At 65.6% G+C, this 24,464-nt stretch overlaps 1 protein-coding gene across 4 annotated transcripts; it reads left to right on the forward strand.

Moving 5' to 3' along the window:
* Nucleotides 1-86: 86 nt before the first annotated feature.
* Nucleotides 87-24,410, forward strand: SYT7 (synaptotagmin 7). 4 transcript variants are annotated; one of them, XM_041470449.1, is made up of 13 exons: nucleotides 87-117; nucleotides 10,072-10,175; nucleotides 12,032-12,111; nucleotides 13,343-13,474; nucleotides 14,050-14,265; nucleotides 16,573-16,941; nucleotides 18,698-18,823; nucleotides 21,080-21,215; nucleotides 21,629-21,899; nucleotides 22,258-22,427; nucleotides 22,835-22,949; nucleotides 23,029-23,228; nucleotides 24,044-24,410. In XM_041470449.1, exons 1-13 carry the CDS (start codon nucleotides 87-89, stop codon nucleotides 24,146-24,148), a joined length of 2,055 nt encoding a protein of 684 aa, XP_041326383.1. In that variant the 3' UTR covers nucleotides 24,149-24,410. The 4 variants fall into 4 exon arrangements, with proteins under 4 accessions (XP_041326383.1, XP_041326385.1, XP_041326384.1 ...); XM_041470451.1 differs by lacking the exons at nucleotides 14,050-14,265; nucleotides 16,573-16,941; nucleotides 18,698-18,823; XM_041470450.1 differs by lacking the exons at nucleotides 13,343-13,474; nucleotides 16,573-16,941; nucleotides 18,698-18,823.
* The last annotated feature ends 54 nt before the right edge of the window (nucleotides 24,411-24,464 follow it).

The raw sequence follows: 24,464 nt of genomic DNA on the forward strand, positions 1-24,464 counted from the left end.
CCGCCGCCGTCTGATGAGCCGCGGCCCCGCTGCACCGGGCAGCCGCCGCCCCGCCGCCCCGCCGCGCCCCGCCACCGCCCGCCACCATGTACCTGCACCCGGAGGCTGCCAGCGCAGGTGAGCCCCGGGCCGCCGGGGAGGGGGGGACGGAGACACGCAGGACGCGGGGACACGCACCGGGGGTGGCCGACCGCTCGCCGCCCCCCCGGGGATCCGCCGTGGCCGCTGCCCGCTTCCCCCCGCGCCTCCCCGGGAGTTACGGTAGTTTGGGGAGAAAGTCACCGCCGCCGCTGTCACCGCGCTGCGGAGCTGCCGGAGCCACCGACACCCCCCGCCCGGCGACACCCCAACCCCCGCGGGCAGCATCCCGCTCCCCAGCCCCCCAAAAAACACGGGGCGAGCCTCAAATCCCGCTGGGCGCCAGCGCCCAGACAAGCATCCAGTACATCCCCCCTCTCCTCACCCTGCAGAGCTGCTGGAGCCCCGGATCCCCCCGGGACACCCCAAGCCCCGGGGGCAGCATCCCGCTCCCCAGACCCCCAGCAAACCCCCAGACCCCTCGGGAGAGCCCCAAATCCCGCCATGAAGAGCAGCATCCAGCGGTCAGCACATCCCTGCTCCTCACCTCCCGCCCCCTTCGTCCTTCTGGGGGTCCCCGTGCCCCGTCCTGCTGCACCTCCGGAATGACACCGGGACACGCGGGGGTGGGCGGCTGGGGAAGGGGCTTTCTCCGGCGCGGATTTGCTGAGCTCATGCTGGGAAGGCAGCAGTCGGCCCCGCACCAGGGAATCTGGGACGCTGGCGGGGACGTTTTGGGGGTGCCCGAGCCGGTGCGGAGACACAGGGATGCTGCCGGAGCGATGCGGATCAGCTGTCCCCGGCCGTGTCCCGGGGCCCGGGGAGCGAACAGAAGGACAGCGTGTCCTGCGGTGGCGTGGGGACGTGCCGGCGGGGACGCGGGGACAGCGGGCGCCGCCGGGGAGAGCTGCAGGTGCCAGGCCTGCGGGATCCGGCCGGCTGGGGCGCGCCGGGCACCGCCACGCGCTGTCACCCACGGCAGGTGACGGCGTCACCGCTGCCCGGGAGTTGGCAGCTCCGGCCGAGCTGCCTTCGAGGGGAACTTTGCGCCTGCCCGCGGGCTGAGCGCTCCCACCGGGAGCGGCTCCATCCCGTGCCACCGCGACCCCGCAGGGATGCCCGGAGCGCGGCACGGCACTGCTTGGCCCAAGGTCACCCGGCTGGGTGGCACAGGGGGGACGCCAGCCTGTCCCCACCGGCAGCAGCGTGACAGGGCTGCCCTTCCCTCCCGGTGCCCGAGATTTGCTCCTGCCTTGTTCCCCCTCCAAACTTTGCACCTGCCCCAAATTTGTCCCCCTTGTCCCTGCCAGATGTCCCCGTCGTTGGCCGGTGGGCCACTGACGGCTGCTTGTGCCATCGCCAGCTCTGCTTGGCAGGCTGGAAGCTCCCAGGGCAGAGCTCGAGCTGCCGGATTTGGGGGGACAGACCCCCTCTCCCCGCTTCCCAAACCCCGTGCTCCCCGGCTGCTGGGGCTCCCGTCACGTGGGAGTTTTCCCACGTCACCGGCGGCGGCTGTGCCGTGGCGCCTGGAGCCCTGGGGTGCTGGGGGTGCACACACCTGTGCAGCACCCTGGCACTGCTTGCTTTCCTGGATGTTCCCACCTTTCCTGGATTTTCCAGACATGGTGCTGACGGGGTGCCGGGTCTGTCCCCCACCCTGATGGAGGCTGAGGGGGTGCTGTCATCTCACACCCCCGCAGGATTTGGGAAGAGCCAGCGAAGCCACATCCCGGGGTGAAGCAGTGCCTGTTGTTCCCCCAAAACACTGCTCGAGGTGGCACCAGCCTCGTCCTCCTCGTCCCCTGCTCTGTGTCACCGTGCAGGGACAGTGGCTGTGGCCCCCAGCACTGGCTGTGTTTCATGGGGGGAGAAGATGCCGGGAAATTTGGCAACTTTGCTGCCCAGGGAAAGAGGGATCTGGGGGGTAACGTGGAGCCCGGAGGTGCTGCTGGGGTGGTCTGGTTCTGGGATTGGAGATGCCCGAGGGACTCTGGGCTGGGCTGGCAAGGGGTGTTGGGAATTGGGATCAAGCTGAGGCGCTTCCCAAAGCAGCTCCCGCCAGCTGGAGGCTTTTTTGGGGAGCTGCAGGGGGCTGTGCTGCTGGGGGACCACCAAACCCTGTGTCAGGAGAGCCGCGTCCAAGCACGAAGCAGAGCTTGGGGCTGCCCGCAAAGCTGCCCTCGGTGCCACAGGGACAACGTCCCCCTTGCTTTGGGAACACCGGACAGCTCCCTTGTCCCTGCCAGGCTCCCCCCCCTCCCCATCCCTGTCCCCGCTGCTGGCACCAGCTGTCCCCTCTGGGGTGACATTCGCATCCCCAAAGCTCCATCTCAGCGCGGCCAGCAGGTGCCGGGGCCCCTGCTCCCCACGTCCCCATCTTTCCCGGCTGGAAGCGTTCCGAGCAGAGCCGCGCGGCGGCTGGAGGTGGTGAATCAATAACCAGGCAGCAGCTGCCTGTTTTCCCCCCGCACCGCCTCGGAGCGGGCGATGGAGCCCCTGGTGCTGGCGCGGCCGGGGCTCGGGAGGAAAGCCGGGCTTCCAAAGGAGCCGGCACACGGCGAGGAGCGAGGCGGGGGCCGGCGGAGGGGCTGGGAGCGGGATGAGGGAGCGTGACGGGCGGGAAGGCAGACAAAGAGCGCAGGGATGGCAGCGCACGGGCCTCGCCGGGAGCCGGGCACCTGCTGCAGCCTCGCGTCCCGCACGGCGCCACACGGAGCGGGAGCCCCAGCCCCAGCCGGGACCCCCATGCTGCGCCGCTCTGGGGTCCCCCTCCCAGGCAGCCCCTCTGCTCCAGCCCGAGGGATGCTCCTGCCGGCGTCTCGGAGCATCCCCCGCGGCCTCACCCCCGCCCTTTGTCCCCCCACGGCGACTCCATCCCATTTTCCCCGGCGGGGGGGAGGGTCCACGCGGATGCCGAGCCCCCCAGGGTGGGGGTTCCTTGCTCCCAGCAGTCGCCACCAATTCGAACCCTTTCAGCCTCCCCACGCCCGCACTGACGTGTCCCAGGACCCTCCTGAGCACGGCTGGGGCACAGCAAGGACAAGGATTGGGGGGCTCCCCGCCGGGCGGGGGGTCTGGCAGGGAGGTCTTGCTGATACCCCCTGACTCCGAGGAGCAGGAGAGGAGCTGGAGGCGGCTTTTCCAGCGCCTGATCTCGCGGCTTTTCCGCCTGCCGAGGAAGGAGGGGGGGGAGCGGGGAATGAAGACAGATGCAGATAATATCGCTGCCACCCCCCGGCCCCCGGGGGCTCAGCTACAATATCCATTATGGATGGAGCCGGCAAGGGAACGGCTCCCGGAGAGCCGCCGGAGCGCGGGGATGATGGGCAGAGCCCCAGCGTCGAGCAGGGGGACGGACCCCCCTGGCTGTGGCTGGCGGGGGGCCTGGGGGACGTGTGTGGGGCCAGGCTGGGCGTGGGGGGCGGAGGGCTGGGATGGCCAAGCGGAGCATCCCCCATCCCTGTGGGTGCCAGCCTGGCTGTGGCACGGCAGGGTCCGCGCCCGCCTGCCAGCTCCTGGTGTCCCCCCAGCGCCCCGTCCCCTCCTGGCGTCCCCGGGCCTGGCTGCAGGAGGGAGGGTCACCTTGGGGGGAGTTAATGAGGTTTGAAGGGAAGCGGTCGCGCCGGCGGGGACGGAGCCAGCGCGGCGGCGGAGGGACGGCACAGCACAGCAGCCTTGCTCCCGGCCCTCCGAGGGGGGCACAGCCCGCGGGATGCACCCCGGGGGGCTCCGGGTATCCAGGGAAGGAGGGGTGATCGGCTTTTCCCCTGCAGATGGGGCTGTGGGACACTGGTGGCTGCGGGGGCGCAAAGGGTCCTGTCCCCACTCCACCATGGATGACCTGCTGCCCCATGGATGACCCTGCCTCTGTGTCCCTGGGGGATGCAGCCCCGGGATCAGGCTCTCCTGGAGGATTTCCACCACCCCCACCTACCCCGGGTACCTTTCCATATCTGAGTCCCCAGTCCTCCCTCCGGGGCCTTCCTCGGCCCTTCATTCCCCTCCTCTGCCTCCTCCCTCCGAGCTGCGTTTCTCCATCTTTCCATGTGTTCCCCTCCAAGCCTCCTCTTCCTCTCCCAGCCCCGCCAGCCCGGGTCTGAGGGCTGTGGCCGACCCTGAGCATCTCCCATCCTTGAACTCCCTGCGGGAATCCTGTCCCCACGGTGGCCTTGCTGTCACAACACGTGACGTGACCGGGGGGCACTGCCCGGGGGGAATCAGGGAGCTGGGGAAGCCAGCGGGGGGCTCGTGGGGCCGGGATGGGCAGCAAGGAGCCTGCCCGCCCTTGTTCCCTGGGAGCCGCTGGCTCTCTGCCTTGCCTCTCTCCTGCTGTCACCCGAAGGGCTCGGGAATGATGGAGAGCCCCGGGGCGAGAGGCTAAGTGGCGACGGCGCGAGAGCTGGCAGTGCCACTCGGGATGAGAGCCCAGCCCGCTCCTCCGTGCCCGCTGCCAGCGCCAGGAGAGGATTCTGCGCCAAGGGAAGGGGGGCTGGGGTGACTCCAGGGTGGGGAGCGATGCCCAAGGGCTCATTTTGGAGCCGGGATGACGTGGAGCACCAGCCTGGCCAGGAGATGAACGGCGTCCTCTAGGGAGCAGGGGCGGGGATGGGGATGAAGATAGGGATGGGGATGGATGCAAACCATGGGAGCAGAGGGGGCTCCGAGGTTCTGGGTGCTCCTCGGGAAGAGAGGCACTGTGGGGACCACGAGGCAGAGAAACCACACGGCTCTCCGGAAATCGTCGGCCAAAAATAGCCCAGCACCAGGGAAGGAGCGCCTTCCCTTGCCAAATTCTCCTTCCATCCCCAGCTCCTGCTTGCCGTGGCCATGGAGCAGGGATGGGTGGCATCAGGGCTGGAGGGGACACAGGAGGCACTCATCCGTGCATGGCAGCTGGAGGGGATAGGGCATGTCCGGGAGCATCTGGCCAGAGCTGTGCAGTGTTTTGGGAACAGGGTTCACCTGCCCCAGCCCCCTGTGGTGGGGCCGGTGTCGGTAGGTTCTGCCACCCAAAGCCCCCCAGGACTAGCAGCTCGGCGTGGGGGAGGCAGAGCCGGCCGGATTGACAGCTCCGGGGGATGGACAGATGGCTGGATGGAGAGGCAGATGTGTACGAGGGATGGATGGACGGATGGATGGATGGAGAGATTGATGGATGTGTTGAAGAGGGGGAGCACGGATAGACAGGCAGATGGGGAGCAGACGCCCGTTCTCGCCCAGAGCACGCCTAGGGTGCTGAGCTGTGGCACCACTCCTCTCCCCGAGGCTCATTCCAGGATCCTGCTGGGCAGCGGGATGGCCGTGGGGCTTCCAGTGATCCCTCACATCTACAGAGCCCCTGGGAGCACGTGGGCAGGTGGCACCGCCGGACCCAGCTGGCCCAGCCCTCCAGCTCTTCCACGTGACACGCCAAGCCCGGCTCACAGCATTCCCAAAATGCCCACTGGGTTGTTACCAGGCATGGCAGCAAAGCTTCATCCCCCTCCGTGCCCATCCCTTCTCCCTCTCCCTGTGCCAAGGGCTTGGATTCCACGCTCCTGCTGTGCCCGCCGGGGTCCTGGCCGGCTCCCCCCAGCCCGGGATCCTGCACAGGAGCGAAAGCTGCAAATTCACAGCTTTTCAGCTGCATCCTAAAAATAAGAGGTTTGGGAAATATCAAGCAAATGAGTGGGAGGATGAGAAGAGGAGGAATTAATGGCCTGGCGCCAGGCAGGCAGCATCTGGGAAGCCCCGGCGTGACAACGCGGCCACCTCGCTCGGTGCCGCGCGGCCCTCCACCCCGGCAGCACGAGGGGCTGCTCCGACGCCGCATTCCTGCCCTATCCCTTCCCATCCCACAGCTCCTCCCCGGCACCACCATCTCCACCAGGCTCGGCGTCACATCCCGCTCCGGCTCCGCAGCTCACGACGCCGACGGCGCACGGTGGAATGCTGGGGGGGGGCGGGGGGACGCGCTGCTCGCTTGGCACCTTCTCCCGCTGCCCTTTTCCCGGGAATGCACGCGTTTCCGCTGCCGGTTTGGCGGCTTGGCACGTGGAGCCGTTTCTCCGTGTGGAGCCGTGGATGTCGGTTTTGATCACCACTTCCAGGGAGCTCAGCGGGAGCTTGGCCTGGCGGGGCTCCCCACAGCTTTGATTTTCCCCCCCAGGGTGCTTGGCATCCATGGATCTCGCCGCTGGAACAGGGTGAGTGGGAGGATGCTCCAGGAGATGGGGCTGCAATACTGAGCAGCTGCCAGGGAGACGCAGTGTCCACAAAAGCTGGGAATTTTGGGGTCTGGACCCAAAAATATGGCCCTGAGAGCCTGGACAGGGCCATCCTCACTGGGACACCTGCAGAGAGGTTGGTTCCAGCCGTGGTGCCACAGGTGTGAGGCTTGTTCCAAAGCCTTTGCTCATCCAAAGCCTCTGGCACTCCGTGGAGATTCCAGCCTCTCCATCCTGAGCAGGAGCTATTTTTTGGGAGAGCTGGAGCCATCCCTGGATGCCCCTTGCAGGGGTTTTCCTTCCCAGCATTGCTCCAGGGCCGTGGGCTTTGGCTGGAGGTGATGGGTCTGAATCCTGGGATAGGCACAGGGAAACAGGGAATTGGGGGGAGATGGGTGGAGCTGCCCGTGAGGCTGATGGTCTCACTGAGCCTGTCCTGGAGCTGAGTGTGCACAGGGCCACCGGCACCACAAAGCCACCAAGGTGTCCAAGGCTGCTGGGCTGCACAGGGACACTGGGATGCACAGGGCCACCAAGGTGCCAGGGCCACCAGGATGCACGGGGACACTGGGATGTGCAGGCTCACTGGAACGCACCAAGATCCACAGGATCACCAGGATGCCCAGGACTACCAGGATGTGCGGGGACACTGGGATGCCCAGGGCCACCAGGACACACAGGGATGCTGGGATGTGCAGGCTCACTGGGATGCACAAGTCTACCAAGAAGAGCAGGATTACTGGGATGCCCAGGGGTGCCGGGATGTACAGGATCACTGGGATGCTCAAGGCTACCAAGATGCACAGGATCACCAGGATGCCCCAGGCCACCAGGATGCACAGGGATGCTGGGATGTGCGGGATCAATGGGATACCCAGGGCTGTCAAGATGCACAGGGCCACTAGGATGCTGAGGGACACTTCTGGGCGCCCCTGGAATGGGCTGTGCCATGGCTCCCACATCCACCATTCCTGCACAATCCGGAGCTGAGCCGTGTGTGGGATCCGTTGGCACTGGCAGCTCTTCCCAGCTCCAGGTGCATCTTGCCGGATCTCCGACTCGCACGCCGCTGGAGAGAACTAATCCCTCTTGGATCTCCGCACCTCTCCGTGTGCCGGGGTCGGGTTTGAAGTGTTTCCTCACATCCATAAAGGCCAGAGCTCACTCGTGCTCCGGAGGCAGCTAATCCCGAGCCCGCAGGAGCAGCGGATAAAGGAGGATAGGCACGTGACGGCATCCCTGTCTCCCAAACATTCCCCATCTCCCACCCCAAAGTGGGCACTGTGAAGGCTGCAGGGGGTTCCCTGCCTGTCCCAGATCTGCCATGGAGACCCTTCCCCTGTATCCAGAACTCTCTCCACTGACACAGGGACCCTTTCCCCTGACATGAGGACCCTCTGCCTGCATCCAGAGCCCTCTCCCCCCGGAACAGGGACCCTCTTCCCTGGCTCACGCAGCACCACACAAATCCCACGCTGGAGAACTGCGGCGCTAAGGAGGCAGGTAATCCCCTCATCAATAACGGCCTGAAAAAGTGGAATTATATCCCGTCAAGTGGCATTGAATCCTGATGAAAGAGCCGCAGGGATGTTCCACCCCCTTCCCAGCCTCCGCAGCGTCCCCTGCTCTGCCAGCACGTGGGACGGGATTGGGACCTCGATCCCTCCGAGGAGGGACGTGTGGTCTCCGCCTCGTGGCCCCCCCTCACTGTGCCCTCGGGATGAGGCAGGACCAGCGAAGGGCCGCTGGGATTTGGGACCGCAGGGACCCCATGGCCGTGGACCCCCAAGTCCCACCCAGCTGTCTCCATGCTCCCGCCTGGATGCGCGCTGGCAGCCGCCGAGATTTATGGAGAGCGGCAGGGAAGGAGGGCCAGCGGCGGCGTAAACAAGCGTCGCGTTTCCACCTTGTCACCCGCTCCCGGGGCTGTGTCCCGGTGCCACGCAGCTCCCGCGTCCCCCCCGGATCCACCCGCCCCAGGGCATCCCATGCCGCGCATCCCAACGCACAGGGACCCCCACGCCGCGCCCCAGGGTTGGGGACGCGCCAGGAACTCCGAGCGGCTCCGAGTCTTTAATTAATCGAGCGCTAATTGCCTGGAAAACGAGTCATTTAAGTCATGCTGAGGGCGGCGCAGCCTGGGGGCCGGAATCCCTCCCCCCGCCCTGGGGACGCGGCGTGATCCCAACGGGAAGGGCCAGACCCACCTCGTGCACAGGGACACCCCCTGGAGCCCCCCAGGCAGGATCCCGCCCGTGAATCCATCAGGATCACGGAGTGACGCCAGGTTTGGGGCGGTGGTGGCACCATGGCACGGGGAATTTGGCCCCGGGAGCCGGCGCTCGCTGATGTCCCTCTCCAGGCACTGCCACGGCCCTCGCAGTGCCCACCCCTTCCCTCGCCTCCTCCTTTGATTCCCAATCTCCAGATTAATTTGAGGATGAACTCGATCCCGCGAGGACCGAAGGATCTGTCGGAGCTCCTCCGGGCTAAGCCAGAGGGGTCACGGTGTTCCCAAGCTGGAGCAGGGAGCACCAAGCGGCGGGGCAAGGAGAGCTCATCCCAATTCCCAGCCCGCCCAGCGGTCCCGGTGCCGCTTGCGCTGGTCGGGGTCGCAGCCGAGGGGCGCCCGGCGCTCCCCGGCCGTGCCGGCTGCTTCCCATTCCCCCGGCAGCTTATCCAGCCGGGGTTTATAAATGTTGGAAATTAAGGGCTGGTCCCAAATTCCCTCCTAGGCAACAGTTGCTATGTGAGTTTTATACACAGGCTCCTCGTGATCCGGGAGCGATGGAGGAGCTGCCTTTGGATGGAGAGAGCGCGGGTGCTGCAGGGGGGACCTGTCCCCAAAACCACCCCCACCGCATGCCACCCTCATCTCCTGCTCAAGGAATTGTTATAAATCCCCCCTTCATGGTCACCACCCCCTTTCCTCGTCGGATTCCAGCGGGGATGTGGGAGCTGTGGGAGCCTCGGCACGTGCCAGGGGCGATTCCAGAGCCCTGATCCCCCCTCCCGGTCCACTCTGACTCACCCCGGCCTCGGAGCCGCCGGGAATTTTCGTTACAATAACAAGGTCTGCGGGCGAATTAATTATTAACATTTATTGTTTAATATTTATACTGCAGCACCGCTCCCGGCGCTGCTCCGGCCTCGCCGACTCCCACCGCCAGCTGGGGCTCCCGCCACGGACAATCCCATCCCAGTGGGCACGGCGGGATGCAGAGCATCCACAGGGATGCTGTGGTGGGGGTCCTGCCTGGAGACAGAGCTGAGCTGGTTTGGGGTCCCACTGGACCCCTCCGAGCCGCGTTGGGTCCGTATCCTCACCCCACAGTGGTCATCCTGCATGCTGGGAGCCTGGACGTGAGCAGAAGTGCTGGATGAGGCTGATGGGTCCTTCCCACGCTTTTGGGGTCCCCAAGGTGGCCCCCAAGGTCCCCAGGCTGGGGAGGAGCGGGCCTGCACTGCCATTTGGGATGAATCCTTGTGGGATTGGCCCACAAAGCAGCGGCCGTGGCCTTTGCCGGCTGTGCCGGCGCTCCCGGGGTGCCAGTGGGGATTAAAGCTCCAGCCTGAGCTCCTGGGAAGTGCTCAGGCCGGATTCTCCCCAGAACACACTCGCTGGGAGCTCACCCCAAGGGGGTGGCCACCGTGATGGGACACTGCAGAAAGGAGTTGGAGCCTGTGGGACCACATTCCCTGTGCTTTCCCCCCCTGCACCCCGGCGCAGGCCAGGAACACCCCAGGATTTAGGTCTGACCCCCCCTTTGTGCTCTGCTCCCCCCAGGGACCCCCTCCCGCGACGTCCTCCTGGTCTCAGCCATCATCACCGTCAGCCTTAGCGTCACCATCGTCCTCTGCGGGATCTGCCAGTGGTGCCAGCGGAAAATGGTGAGTGTCCCGCTTCCCTCCCGCCCTCCCGGCATTCCGGTGCGCCCCCCGTGCCGCCGGCCAGGGGGCGATTCCCTCTTCCAGGGCAGCAGCCAAGCGGAGGCAGCTCCCCGGAGCTGCCGGCTGCAGCTTTTATTTGGGCTTTTCCGGATGTGCTAATGAAATGTTTGGGTGAAACTGTTTGTGTGGCACAAAGGGAAGTTTCCAAATATATGGATATATATTGGTGACGAGCCGGAACGAGCTGGCCCCTGTCCTGCTGGGCACGCTCCTGCCTGGAAAAGCCCCGTGGGAAGGCGGCCAGCCCGTCCCTGGCAGCGCCGGGTGCCGTGAGCCATTCCTGCCGCCCGCTGTGCATCCCTACTTCCCTCCCCGACTCCCACCGGGGGCTTGGGACAGCGCTCCCTCCCGCCCCGCGTCCTTCCTCCTCCTGCTGCTCCTCTCCCGGGAGCAGGACGTGCTCGGCCACGTTTCCTTCGCCATCGGAATCGAATCTGGGTCAAGTGCTGCGATGGCAGCGGCGCTTCCCGCCAGGGAGATGCCCACCCCCAGCCGTGGGAAGGCAGCATTCCCTTGGGAATGGGAGAGGGGATCCGCACGGCGATGAGGCAGCGGGAGGTGTGAAGGGCCCTTCCAGGTGCCGCCCAGGGGATGGGGAGAGAGAGCTGGCGGAGGAAAAAGCACTGGAAAGGAGGAGGCTGGAGCTGGCAGAGGAACAAAGAAGTGTAAATTGGCCGGGAAGGCACATCCCAACCGGGCCTGGACAGCACCCGGAGCTGGAGCGGCTGTGTGGGAATGACGGCCAGGCCTGGCCGGCCGGCTCCGGGCCGTGCCCACGCTGCCACCGCTGCCGTGTCCTCAGGAGCCCCGAGCCACCGCAGCTGGGGACATGGACTGGGAGATGATTCCCTCTGAGATGGCCTGTGAGCATCCAGCAAGGTCAGGCACTCTTGTGCCTCCCGCTGGGATTAGCCCATGGGCATCCAAGGAAGTCCAGGTGTTGCCCTCCAGCTCCTGGCAGCATCAGCCCTTGGGCATCCAAGGAGATCCAACATCCCTGCAGCTTCTGGCAGAATTGGCCCTTGGGAATTCAAGGAGGTCCAGGTGTTCCCCTGCAGCTCCTGGCAGGATTAGCCCATGGCTGCCCAAGGACACTGTGCTGAGGATCCAGGTGTCCCAGCAAGCCAAGGAGATAGCTCCATGTGGATATGAAGAGGCTGGGAAGGAGGAGAAAGGAGAAACACTCCCCTTCCATGGGCAGGCTGGGTCAGGCCTGCCTCCTGGGATCCAGGACAGTGGGATGGGAGGGCTGGTTCTCCACCCCATCCTGCTCCAGCAGCTGTTCCCATCCCACCTCATCCACCTGGCACTGCATGGAGCATCCTCGTTCCCAGTTGTTGGATAATTGGCATTAATTGGCTCCTGCCCACCCTGGCTCAGAGCAGCGCTCGGAACCTGCCGGAGTGCCCTGATTACCAGCCCCAGTTTGGAGCCAGCTCCAGCTTCATTATCCTATGGCAGCACTTCCCTGGCACTGGGAAAGGTGAACTCAATTAATTCAGGCACAATTAGGCCTAAAATTATCCACTCCTTCCCAGTGAGGCCATGGAATGGGATGCTGGTGGCTGTGGCCATGCTGTCCTCGGGGTGATGCAGGGCACGAGCCCCCAGGGACCAAGGGATGGAGCCTTTGGGAATTTTGCTGCCTGGATGGGTGGGATGGAGCCTGGAGACCATAAGGGAAAGGGCAAAATCCATGTCAAATTCTCTAAGTGGTGGCAGCTCCCATCTTCCACTGGGATACTCCAGGGGTCCTCTGCAACCCCCCTGACCCCCCTCTCCTCTCTTTTCCACAGGGAAAGCGTTACAAGACTTCCCTGGAGACTGTGGGAACTCCGGATTCCAGCCGAGGCCGCAGCGAAAAGAAAACCATCAAGTAGGTGCCAGGATGGGGGGGGGAGAGGAAGGACAGAGGTGGCCATCCCTTCTCCCAGTTGGAGAGGGGCTCCGGGAGACTGGGAGAGCTGGTGGGTGTCTCCAGCATCCTCGTGCATCCCACTGAGCCGTGGGCATGATGGAGTCACAGGAACAGCGGCGTGGGTGTCCCCAGGGATGTTCCAGGCCTGGGTGTGTGGATTCTGAGCTCTGCCCGGCGGGGCTGGAGCAGCTCTGCATCCCACGGGCATTCCATGGAGAAAGGAGAGCCAAGCTGGGACATCCCACAGCACTGGGTAGGGAGTGAAGTGGAGCCTGGAAGCTGAGGGTGTTCTCCTGGGCATCCCAGATCCAGCACTGCCTCTCCACACCCCCTGCAGGCCTCCAGGGAGGAGGGAGCTGGACCACCAGCAGGAAAAAGGCTCCTGCCTGGAATAAGCCTTTGGAAAACTTCCTCCCATGGTTGGCCTGGGTGTTACCGGGGTGCAAGGGCACCTGGACGGCTGCTCCCAGCCAACCAGGATGAGCTGGGAATGGAGGGGAAGGCTCATCCCACCCGATGGCATGGCACAGTCAGCTTTCCCAAACTCCAGCACATTCCATACAGCTGGGATCAACCCGGAGCTGCAGGTGGGCATCGGAGACTTCTCCAGTCTCCCAGCACCAGCGGGAGCTGCTGGGCCCCCCAGCCCCCTGGCACGCAGCTCCAGTGGCTTCCCAGAGCCAGGAGGTCCAGGTTCTGTGCTGGCAGCAGGCTGGTTCCATGGGAAGGGATCCGCAAGGGAAGGGATCCGCAGGGGAAGGGATCCGGAAGGGTCCCCAACATGCAGCAGTGTCACAGTTAACCAAGCGCTTCCAGGACCCGGCTGCTGAGCAGGCGAGGACACACGGACACGCGTGCCGAGGGCGCACGGACACACCTTTGGGAATGCCGTGCAGGCGCCGCACTCGCCGACACCCCCGTCACCCCCCACATCCTTCTCTCCTTCCCAGCCGGCGGAGCCGCCCGCTCCTGTCTCTCCGCAGCTCTTCCCATCCTTCCGTCCATCCTTCCGTCCGTGCCCGTGTGTGTGTGTGTGTGTGTTGGTGTCCAAGGGTGGGCTCCCCGTCTCTCTCCGCAGGATCCTGGCGCTCCGGGGGCGGAGGGCTGCTTTTCCTTCTCTCTCGCAGGAATTCAGCTTCTCTCTCTTGTATTTCCCTTTTCTTTCTCCCCCGGAATCCGGCCGCTGTAGCGATCTAGACAGAGACTTTTGGAATAACAATGACAACACAGTGCAGCAGAAATGGAGCTCCTACCCTCCCAAGGAGTTTATCCTAAACATTTCTCCTTACGCTCCGTACGGTGATCCGCGCCTTTCCCTCAAGTGAGTCTCTCCTTACCGAATTTGCTCCGTGTAGTGAGTATATGGGCAGCACCCACTCGCCTTCCTCCTCCTCCTCCTCCCCTTTCCCTCCTCCTTCTCCTCCTCCTCTTGCTCCCGGGCTCCCCGCACGCCACCCCATGGGCCGTCCCATGGAGACGAGCAACCCCTCCTTCCCGCATTCCCGGGGCCGGCCGGGATCTCCCTCCAGGACGGGGTTGCGCGTTGGGGGCACCCCCTCGGCGCGGGGACGGGTCCCCCCGGGGCTGGGCTGCCGGCGAGCGGGACCCTCCTTCCCGACCCCTCTCCCTCCTCCGCCCTTTCTCTTGGATGTTTTGCCGAGGCCCCCACGCATCCCGCGGCCAGGACCCCTTTTTTTTTTTTTTTTTTTCTTTGCAGTGCTGATGTCTCTCTTTCTCTCTCTGTCTGTCTGTCCGTCTCTTGTCCGTCTGCCCCCTCCGGCTCTGTCGCCCTCCCCTCATTCCCCGACGGCTCCCCACGTTTTCCACGTCTATCCGTGTGTCCGTCCGGCTCCCTTCGTGTCTGTCTGGGGGGGTCCGGCCGCCGGCCCGGCCCAGTGGCTCTCTGTTATCAGGGGCCAAACTGACGGCGTCGGCCGCCGCCGGGCTGTCCGGGGACCGCGACGGCCGGCCCGGGGACAAGCAGCGGCTCGGCGAGGATGGAATGAGGAGCAGCGTGTCCGCCCACAGCGAGCCCGGAGCTGGAAAGGCCGCACGGGGCCGCTGGCACACGGTGCAGAGCCACTTGGCCGCAGGGAAGCTCAGCCTGTCCAAGTGAGTGAGCACGGCACGGTCCGGCACGGCACGGCCACGGCCTGCGGGCCCGGGCGCCCGCTCCCCGCTGCGGATGCGCTTGGATGGGGGCCACCGACAGGACCCCGGGGCCGCCAACAGGTCCCCAGGACCACCGTGCCGAGGGAGAGGAGGCGTTTCCCGTTCTCCCAGCGGTGTTTTGGCTCAGGGGCAGCAGAGGAGGCAGCCGGGCAGGAGCAGCACCTTTGGGTGCTGTCCCCAGCGCTGAGGGTGGCCCTGCCCGATCCCGCTGGGAAGCGGCTCAGCATTCCCAGCTCGGGTTCTCAGGGCAGGCAGCGCCACCTCGGTGGTGGTCCAAAGGCAGGAGGTGCTGTCCCATGCTCCCATCCCTCAGGAACAATCAGGGACAGTCTGTGGCATCTTCCCCCCGTGCGCTCCCTTGGCCCCCGGCACAGCCACCGGACCCGGCGCCGGCACCACCACCTGATGCCGAGAAAAGTTGGGGAAAGTCCGGGATCGATCAGATTTAGGGAAAATCCGAGCTCTGCCAGGCTCTGCGGGGCTCCAGGCCGGGGTGGGGGTCTCGGCGAGACCCTTCACTGCTGGCAGCGCCGTGGCTCTGGCGGAGCGTGACGGGGGTGTGCCGGCCGTGGGCTCCGTCCGGCGTTCCCCGTCTCTGCTCCGGTTCTCCGTGCTGGGATGTGGCAGCCGGGGGGTCCCGGCACTCCGCGACAGCTCGGTGACACCGCCCATTTGGCGTGAGGCTGGAGGCGCTCCAGTCGGGCTCTGGGAAGCAGGAGGGAGAGGTCAGGAAAAGCGGGAGCGGCGCAGCCTTCAGCCGTTCCCCCGCTGGGAATCCGGACAGACGGACGGGATGGAGCAAGGCGGCAAGGGCAGGGTTAAGGGGACCTGGCGGAGCACCTTGTTTTCCAGCATCCCCTTGGCGCAGCGCCGCCGGGACTGGGGGTGTCCCGGGGGTCCGGGCCGAGGGTGGGGCAGTGCCGGTGCCGGGGGATCCATCCGGGCACGGGCAGGGCGCGGTGCCGCCTGGCACGGCGCTGGAGGAGCTCGCGCCTCCAGCTGGCGCGGGGCCGACAGGAGCCAGATTTAGTTTCCTGTGACTGAGAGGTTGTAAATTGAACTAATTTAGGATTCGATAGGAAAACGAAAGGAGGTCGGCGGCAGCGCGGAGGGGGGGGCGGCAGCGTCCGGGCGGTGCCTTTGGCCCCGGCCGTGGGGCGCCGTCCATCCTCGCTCTCCTCTCCACTCCCTTCCCTCCTCTCTCTCTTTCTCCCACCTTTCGCTCTTTCTTCACCTCCTTTTTTTTTTTTTTTTTTTTTTTTTTTGTTGTTGTTGTTTTTTTTGGAGCTGTCTATCCCTCCCCGCTCCCTCTCTGTCCCCGCTGCTGGCATTGCACGACGGCACAGCTTCGCCCCGCGGTCCCAGCCGGCAGCGCCGGGACGGGGACAGGGTCGGGGGCTGCTGCTCGAGGCCACTCCTCGGTGCCAGGCCGTGCTCCCGGGAGGTCTTTCCTCCCCTGATCTCGCGGCCACGAGCTTCCCAGGCTGCCGTGGGCAATCCGGCGCGGCTGCATGGGCTGCGCCACGCATGTGCTGCATGGCCAGCGCCGCTTCCTTGGGGCATCCCGCTGCTCTCTCCGCTCCGCCGCCCACGCGAAGCCCGTGCGCCCCGGGCCGGGCTGCTCCGCTCTCCGTGTCCCACCAGAGCTGCGTCCGTATCCCCCAATCCCACATCTCCCACCCCGGTTGGAGCCTGGCTTGGCCCCGGGGACGCCTCGCTGGAATGTCACCACCACGGGGGGTTCGGCCCCCGCCGCGGCGCTGCGGGATTCCCCCCTTCCCGCAGCGTCCAGCACGGAGGGGATGGGACGCCGAGCCCCCGCGGCGCCGCTGCAGGGTGCTGGGCTGGACTGGGAGGGACTGGGACGCTGGGATGGGCTGGCTGGCAGCACGTGAGCGGGCGCCACGGGATTTGCCTCCACGCAGCAGCCTAATTATCCCGCAGAGCAGGTCGGCCGGCGTGCTGGGAAGGCGCTGGCGGAGCGGCGGCCGCGGGAGCGGGTGGGCATCCGGCCCTGGCGAGCCCGCCGGGAGGCAGGATGGTGGCGTCCCGAGCCCCCCGTGCCGCCGGCAGGGCCGAGCCGCGGGCGAGAGGCGGAGGATCCGGGCGCTGCCCCCGCTGGCTCCCGCCGGAGCGCTCCCTGCGCTGGGGCATCTTCTCTCTAACTCTCTTCTTTTCCTTCCTCCAATTTTGCCCCTTCACCTTCTTCTCCTTTCTCTCCTCTCCTCTACCCTTCCTCTCCCTAAGTTTCGAGGACTCCACCCTGTCCACAGCCACTACCCTTGAGTATATCCCCACCTCAGCAGGCGATCCCAAATTCCAGAGGCCCCGCACGCTCGTGCGCCAGCAAAGTCTGCAGCAGCCCCTGAGCCAGCACCAGCGCGCCAACCACAGCCAGCCCACCACCAGCCAGAGCCTGGGCCACCTCCAGGCCCACAGCGGCTCCTCCGCCGCCGCCGCCAACTCCCGGGGCTCCCGCGGCGGCCCGGCGCGCCAGGGCACCGCCGCCGGCTCCAAGCAACGGATGGCCGGGGGCAGGAGCCGCTCCAACCCCGGCAGCTGGGACCACGTGGTGGGGCAAATCCGCAACCGCGGCTTGGACATGAAGTCCTTCCTGTAAGTGTGCGTTCGCCATCACTGCCCTCTGCATTCTCCTCTCCACCCCCTCCATTCCTGTCTCCATCCCTTCCCCTCCTTTGCTCTCTCTGCTCCATCGCTCTCCATCACTCTCTCATGTGCTCTGTCCCTCTGCTCTTTTGCTCTCTCCACCCCTCTCTCCATCGCTCTCCTCTGCTCCTTTGCTCTATCCATTCCCTCTCCATCCTCCTCTGCTCTGCTCTGTCCCTCTGCCCATCCCTCTCTAGAACCCTCTCTCCCTCCCTCTCTCCTGTACTCCTCCCTTCTGCTCATCCCTCTCTCCTCTGCTCCTTTACTTGCCCCGGTGCGGCCGCTCACCTGTCATCCCCTTGGGGACACGCTGCCCAAGGCCTGTGGGAAGGTCCATGTCCCCCTCGGCTCACGGGGGGCTCAGGGAAAAGGCTCCTGCACTTCCCCAAAGTGCTTTGCCACAGCCCTGGCCGTCCCCTTCCATCCCCAGGGAAGGCCACCAGAGAGGTCCCCAGGGAGTGACGTTGTCCCAGGTTGTCACAGTGTGGGTGGCAGAGCCTCCTGTGCCAGGGTGACCGTGAGTAGGGCCCTGATATCATTCCCTGCCAGAGGAGCCATGGGATCTTTAATCCTCCTTAACCCCATCTCCTCCATCGTCTCTGGATTTCCATCATCAAACCCCGGGGACTAATCCGAGTCCCGTGTTGTCACCATATCTCGGCACATGACATTGTTCCTCCTCTGCAGAGCTGGGCCCCCCGGCTCCATCTTCCCTTGGATTCTCTAGCTCCTCCCTGGCCGTTGTTTGCCCCCTGGCACCCTGGAAAAAGGAATGCTGAGATCCCAGCTTTGCTTTCTGCAGGCTGATGGCACTTGGAGGGGGATGCAGGACTGACCTTGCCCCTCCATGAGTTGACACAGCACTTCCTGCATCAGGATTAGACGAGACACACAAATTTGGGTGCCCATCCCACCCCTTCCCGCTCTGGTGAGGGGGTTGAACCTTCCTCCAGGCACCCTCGGGTGCACTGCCCAAGATCCCCTCTCTACTCTACCCTCTGCCAGGTTCCTCCCAGCTCCATTTCCCGGCTTCCCGATGTGGAGCTGCGGCTCAGCATCCATCCCGAGGGTCACGTTCTCCCTGTTTACCCCGCGTCAGTGCTGGTTCCAGCCTGGCTTGGCGGAGAGGGAGCAGCCGCAGAGCCCAGACGTGCCGAGTCAGCGCCGCTTCCCAGCGGAGGAGCCGCTGTCATTTCCCACCGCCTCTTTCCCCATCCATCGATTTTTCTTTCGCTCTTTCACCCTGTTCATCCTCCCCGGCGCCGCGGGTAAATGCCCGGGTTACAGACCCGGGTGAGGACCCGGAGAGGTCAAAGAGCCTGGCCATGGCACCGCCAATCCCTTCCTCCATGGAATGATGCTGGCACCCCACTGCTGTCACGCTCTTCCTCATTCCCATCCCCTCCAGGCATCTTTTCCCCCCTTCATCAGGATTTTGGCACCCTCCCTTGCCCGGACCGGTGGAGGAGAGGGACAGCGCGGGTATCCACGCCTGCCGGGCTCCCTGGAGCCGGCGCCTTTCTCCCCACAGCCCTGTGCGCCCGTCCCGGCCACCGCCACCTCGCAGGAGCCGGCGGGGAGAGCCGGGGTCCCCTCGCCACCGGGGGTCCGCGGGACGCCGCCGGCTCCTGCCGGTTCCCTGCCTGACGCTGTGTTCTCCTCTCTCTTTCTCTTTCTCCCGCTGCCGGCGGGGCCGCCCGGGCAGGGAAGGCCGGATGGTGGTGCTATCCCTGGTTTTGGGACTCTCAGAGCAAGATGACTTTGCCAATATTCCCGACCTGCAACCCGCTGGGACGCAGCCGAACCAGGCGAACGCTCAGGGGGACAAGAGGTATGAGCGAGGACGAGGCCAGTCCCGCAGGAGGAGGAGACGAGGGCCTCACCCAGGGTGGAGGAGGAGGAGGAGGAGGAGGCTGGCCTCGTGGAGCGCGAAGGTTGGAGCGGCACAGGGTGGCCCAGCGGGCACCGGGACGTCTGAGCTCTCCCCGGCAGCGGCACCCGCGGTTCTGCCTCTGGAGCAGCGGCACCGAGAGGACCCCCATCCCTTCCTCCTCCCTCCTTCCTCCCCCTCCTGCCCTTTCCGGCCCTGGCTGCATGCGGGGAGGGGGGGGCGGGGGGACACGCTCAGGGACAGGGGGACACCGGGGGTACCCCCAAGTGATGCCGCATGGGCTGAGCCGCGTTCCATCCCGACACGCTGCTGCCACCTCCATCCCGGCGGGATGGGCAGCTCCCCTGGGGATCCGGGGACACCGCTGCGGTGGCAGGGAGGCAGAGCGAGCGCCACAGGCCGGGAGGATGCCGTACCCCCGTTCTCCTCCAGCACGGCACAGCCCCTCGCCTCCGGCTGCTCCCCGCATTCCCGGCGTGCCGCCGGCTCGGCAGCGCACCCGGCCCCGGCACCGGCGCCCGGCCGCGGCCACCGGCGCTGGCTGGCAGAGCAGAGGGTCCGTGCGCCGCCGGGAGCGGGTGTTCATCCCTCCGGAGCGGGGAGGAGGTGTGAAGCCGGCGGGCGCTGCCTCCCCGTGTGCTCGGCGTGCGGATGAACTGGCACCGTTCTCGCCCGCCGGCTATTTTTACTCTGCTCCGCTTGGTTTCGCTCCATCTTTTAGCACTTCCCTCCCCAGCGTCGCGCTGCGCAGCCGGTCCCCGCCGGGAGCACCGGCAGCCCGTGCCGGCCGCCGGCTGCCCCGTGCCGAGGGGACGGGGACGTGGGACACGGCGGGTGGGTGGCTGTGCCGCAAGACCCCGCTCCCCGCTTGCCTCAGCTGCCCGCTCCGAAACCCCATCCCAGCACATGCATGGCATTCCCCACCTCCACCCCTCCCGCTCCTCGTTCCCTGGACTCCGCAGGACGTGGCGGGATCAGCCGGCGGAGGGGACGCGCTCCGGCAGCCTCGGCTCTCTCCCGCCCCCCGACGCTGCCGACCACCCGCTCTTCTTCCTCAAAACATCTCCTCCATCCCTGTTTCGCAGCTTCTTCCTTCCAGCCTGTCCCCAGCGGCTCCAGCCCGGCGCCTCGGCGTGTCTCCTGTCCCGGCGACTCCGTCTGTCCGTCCACCCGCCCCGCTCCTCTCTCCCATTCCCTCCCGGCAGGCCGGCGCTGGACGACGCTGCTCCTCCTTTCTTTTGCTCTCTCCCGCTCTCTCTCCCGCTATCCGTGACCTCCGCCGGCATTCCCGGCTCCACCGGCGCCTCCTCGCTCAGCGGCCGCGCCGCCGGCTCCTCCACCTTCATTTTCCCTGGTTTTAACCTAATTTTGCCTCCCCAGCTGCCTCGGCCTCTCTGGTCCTTCCTGGGTGCCATCCTGTGTGTGCGTGTGGGTGTCCCCATCGCCCCCCCCCATGTCCCCTCCCCGCGTGTCTGCGTGTGCTTGGCGTGGTGGTGTGTGTCCGTGGCATGTTGTGGCTTCCCGTGTGTCCCTGCGCCTCTCGGTCCGTCTGGTGGTTTGTCACCGTGTCCCAGCTCGGACAGGAGCCGTGGCGGGGGGGTGGGAGCACCCCGGGCTGCCTGTCCCCTCCGCCACGTGCCTGTGTCCCGTTGTCCCCGTGCCTCATGGCAGCGTGGCCTCGGCGCATTCCCGCCTGTCTCCATCGCTGCTCTGTCCGTCCGCCTCCCACCGCTCCCGGCTGCCCACCCTGCCTGGCACTGTGCCCGGGAGCCACCGTGTGTGGGGACAGCCAGGACAGTGATCCCAGGAGTGTCTCAGCCACAGGAAAGTGGGGCAGGGGGCAGCGAGCCCACATGGAGCACCCGTGGGTGCCTGGCACCCACCGGGATAAGATGGTGTGGTGTGTGAGGAGCAGCCAGAGCCGTGGGTGCTGTGGGGACCGCGCTGTCCCTGCCATCGCCATGGGACGTGGCCAGGGGGACCTGCTGCCGTGTCCTAAAGGTGCCAGGCCACCAGCTGGCTCTGGGAGCAGGGCCAGGATGCTGGCGGGCTGCAGCCACCCTGTGTCCCGGCAGCATCCGTCGGGCGCTGGCACAACCCAGGCTCAGTATCCGCTGGCAGAGGGTGCCCGGGAAGCCCCTCGCTGTCTCGCTCTTGGCTCCCGGACCCTCTCCTCCAAGGCCTCTCTTCCTGCAGGTTGCCGGCCGGTGGGAAGGCTGGGAACGCGGCACCGGCACCGGGGCAGCCGCCGCACGATGAGTCCGACCGCAAGACGGAGCCGCACTCCTCCGTCTCCGACCTGGTCAACTCCCTGACCAGCGAGATGCTCATGGTGGGTGGGTGGGCTGTGCTGGGTTTGGGGGTCTCCACGCTCGGTATCCAACCCTCCCAGCTCTTCCCTGCGCCATCCACAAGCGCTCCGGCACGTCCCTGCCCACCGTGCCAAGTCCCCGTCGGCTGAGCCGACGCGCCGCGGACGCGTCCCCCAGGCTGGCACGAGGGAGCGAGCGGTGCTGGACATGTGAGGGATGCGCTGTCAGGAGGAATTTGGCTAATTGGAGCTCCCGTTCCGCGGGACGAGTGGCGCCGAGCCAGGAGCCATCGGAAGCGGTGGGGGCAGCAGGAAGCCGAGGAGAGGCTGATGTCCCCTGACAGCTGGCGGGGCTGGGGTCTGGGGGACGGGGCTCGGGTCCCCGCCAGTTCCCGGCACTGCGCTCACCCCCCTCGTCTGCTCCCCTCCCGCAGCTCTCCCCGGGCTCTGAGGATGACGAGGGCCACGAAGGCGTCAGCCGGGAGAACCTGGGCCGCATCCAGTTCAGCGTCGGCTACAACTTCCAGGAGTCCACCCTGACCGTGAAGATCATGAAGGCGCAGGAGCTGCCGGCCAAGGACTTCAGCGGCACCAGCGACCCCTTCGTCAAGATCTACCTGCTCCCCGACAAGAAGCACAAGCTGGAGACCAAGGTCAAGAGGAAGAACCTCAACCCGCATTGGAACGAGACCTTCCTCTTCGAAGGTATGGATTGGGATGGGCTGGAGGGGATCAGGGTGAGAGCAGAGCCTCGTGGGACCCTCCTGGGGTTCAGCTCAGCTCAAGCCATCAGAGTGGTGGCTGGTGGTGATGCAATGGGTTGGCCAAGCCACTGAGGCCAGGCTGGATGTGCATCCCATAAAGGGGATGTAGGGGAAATTTTGGAAGGCTCCGTGCCCCCATGGGTGGGTGCAGATGTGGGAATTAATGTGGCAGCAGCTCCTTGTGCCGTGGGCTGCTCCCTGTCCTCTGCCTGGTGCCAGGGTCTTGCCACCAGGACAGGAAGGGTGGAGCAGTCCTGGAACTGCTCCTCACCTCCTTTGGTTTTCCATCTCTGTCACAGGGTTCCCCTACGAGAAGGTGGTGCAGCGGGTGCTGTACCTCCAGGTCCTGGACTACGACCGCTTCAGCCGCAATGATCCCATTGGAGAGGTGTCCATCCCACTCAACAAGGTGGATCTGACCCAGATGCAGACCTTCTGGAAGGACCTGAAGCCCTGCAGTGATGGCAGTGTAAGGCCCTGGACCCCCCCATCCCCCTGGGGAGGGGAGGTGACTCCCTGTCCCTGCAGTGTCCCAACAGGACCACCCCCCATCCCAAGAGGGACATTTTCTGCTTCAGCATCTGATGGAGATTTTTCTCTTCCCAAATTTTATATTAAGTAGCCTAAAGTCTCATTTTGGGTCAAATCAAACTGTTTCAGGTAGACTTAAAATGAAAGTTTTTTCTTTCTCCTGCCTCCAGCAAGACCAGAAAATGTCCCACTGGGGGTGGCCCCATTTCCTCCTGCCCTGATTTTCTGTGCCTTCCCAAACCCCACCCTTGGGCTGCTCTGGTGGGGGTCCCGTGCCAGCACCCTGCTCCCACAGAGGAGCTCTGGGGGGCATGGGTGTCCTCAGAGAACGTGTGTGTCCTGCAGGGAAGCCGTGGGGAGCTGCTGCTGTCGCTGTGCTACAATCCCTCAGCCAATTCCATCGTGGTGAACATCATCAAGGCGCGGAACCTCAAAGCCATGGACATCGGGGGCACCTCAGGTACGGCACCGGCTGGCCCCTATCCTGGGCAGCATTCCCTAGCTCCCATCCAGGGCTGAGGGATCTCCTGTCCCACCAGATCCCTATGTGAAGGTGTGGCTGATGTACAAGGACAAGCGGGTGGAGAAGAAGAAGACGGTGGTGATGAAGAGGTGCCTGAATCCCGTCTTCAACGAGTCCTTCGCCTTCGACATCCCCACGGAGCGGCTGCGCGAGACCACCATCGTCATCACCGTCATGGACAAGGACAGGCTGAGCCGCAATGACGTCATTGGCAAGGTGGGTGACATGCCTGAGGGACACCCAGCTGGGAATCGGGGACAGCCAGGCCCAGGCTGCCAGTGCCTGGTGCCATCTCCAGTGTGAAGTGTGGCGCAAACCCCTCGTGCTGGGTGTCATGGCCACAGAGGGCTGGAGCTCTCCCAGAAAGGCAGGGATGGAGGGATGGAGCATGGGGAGCCACACCAGGATGGATCCCACCCCCTGGGATTACTCCCAGAGACAGGAGAGGTGGAATTATCCATGAAATCACCCAGCTCATCGTTAGCGCAGCGATGACAAATGAGCGCCATAATCTCCATCCGTGATCCCCAAATGCCATGCTGGGGTCGGGACAACTCAGCAGCTGGAATAAATCCATTAAATAAATCCCCAGATCAGCGCCGCAGGCTGCTGAGCAGGGGCAGAGGGGGCAGCGTCCCCAGTGTGGGCACATCCAAGAGCCTGATTCCAGGGATGGACAGGCAGTGGCCATGATATCCCACTCTCCGTTAAAACCCCGCCGTGGCCTGAGGCTCGCTAATCACTTTTGATCTCGTAATTAGGAGCGAGCTCTGCTCCATCCCGGCTCGCCGGTGATGATCCGCGGAGCCGGAGCAGTGGCACCGGCTCCCCGAGGTGGCAGCAGCAGCAGCGAGAGCTGGCACACGCGCTTTTCCGCGGCGCCATATGGAAAATTGAGAGATAAAAATAGCCCGGCTCTGTGCCGAGCCGGAAAAGCGGGGCTGGAGCAGTTTGGGGGTGAAGGCGTCAGAGCCGGGCAGCGGGATGGGGATGGAGAAGCTGTGGTGGTTCCAGGGATGCGTTTCCCGCAGATTTACCTGTCCTGGAAGAGCGGTCCCGGCGAGGTGAAGCACTGGAAGGACATGATCGCCCGCCCGCGGCAGGCGGTGGCACAGTGGCACCAGCTGAAGGCCTGAGCGCCCCGGACCGCGGGCTCGGGGTCCCCCTTCCCAGCTCCCAGCCCCTTCCCGCGGCGCTCCCGGCCAGGGACCGGCGGGACAGCGGCCTGACTCGCGGGAACCCTGCGGGAGGACGGGGACGGAGCCCCCCCGAGCCCCCGGGTTCTCCTCTCCCTGGGGTGTGGGGGATGCGGAGCCGCCCCCAACCCCGGCCGAGGAGGTGCCAGAAGCGATGTCCCCCCATCCCTATTCCCACCACCGGGCAGGACTTCTGCGAGTGCTTCCAGCCCCGCTCCCGGAGCCCCTCGGCCCCTCCCCGGCCTCGCCCCCCCCC

The sequence above is a fragment of the Pyrgilauda ruficollis genome, unplaced genomic scaffold (genome assembly GCF_017590135.1).
Source record: "Pyrgilauda ruficollis isolate IOZ18807 unplaced genomic scaffold, ASM1759013v1 scaffold245, whole genome shotgun sequence".
NCBI classification, from domain to species: Eukaryota; Metazoa; Chordata; class Aves; order Passeriformes; family Passeridae; genus Pyrgilauda; species Pyrgilauda ruficollis.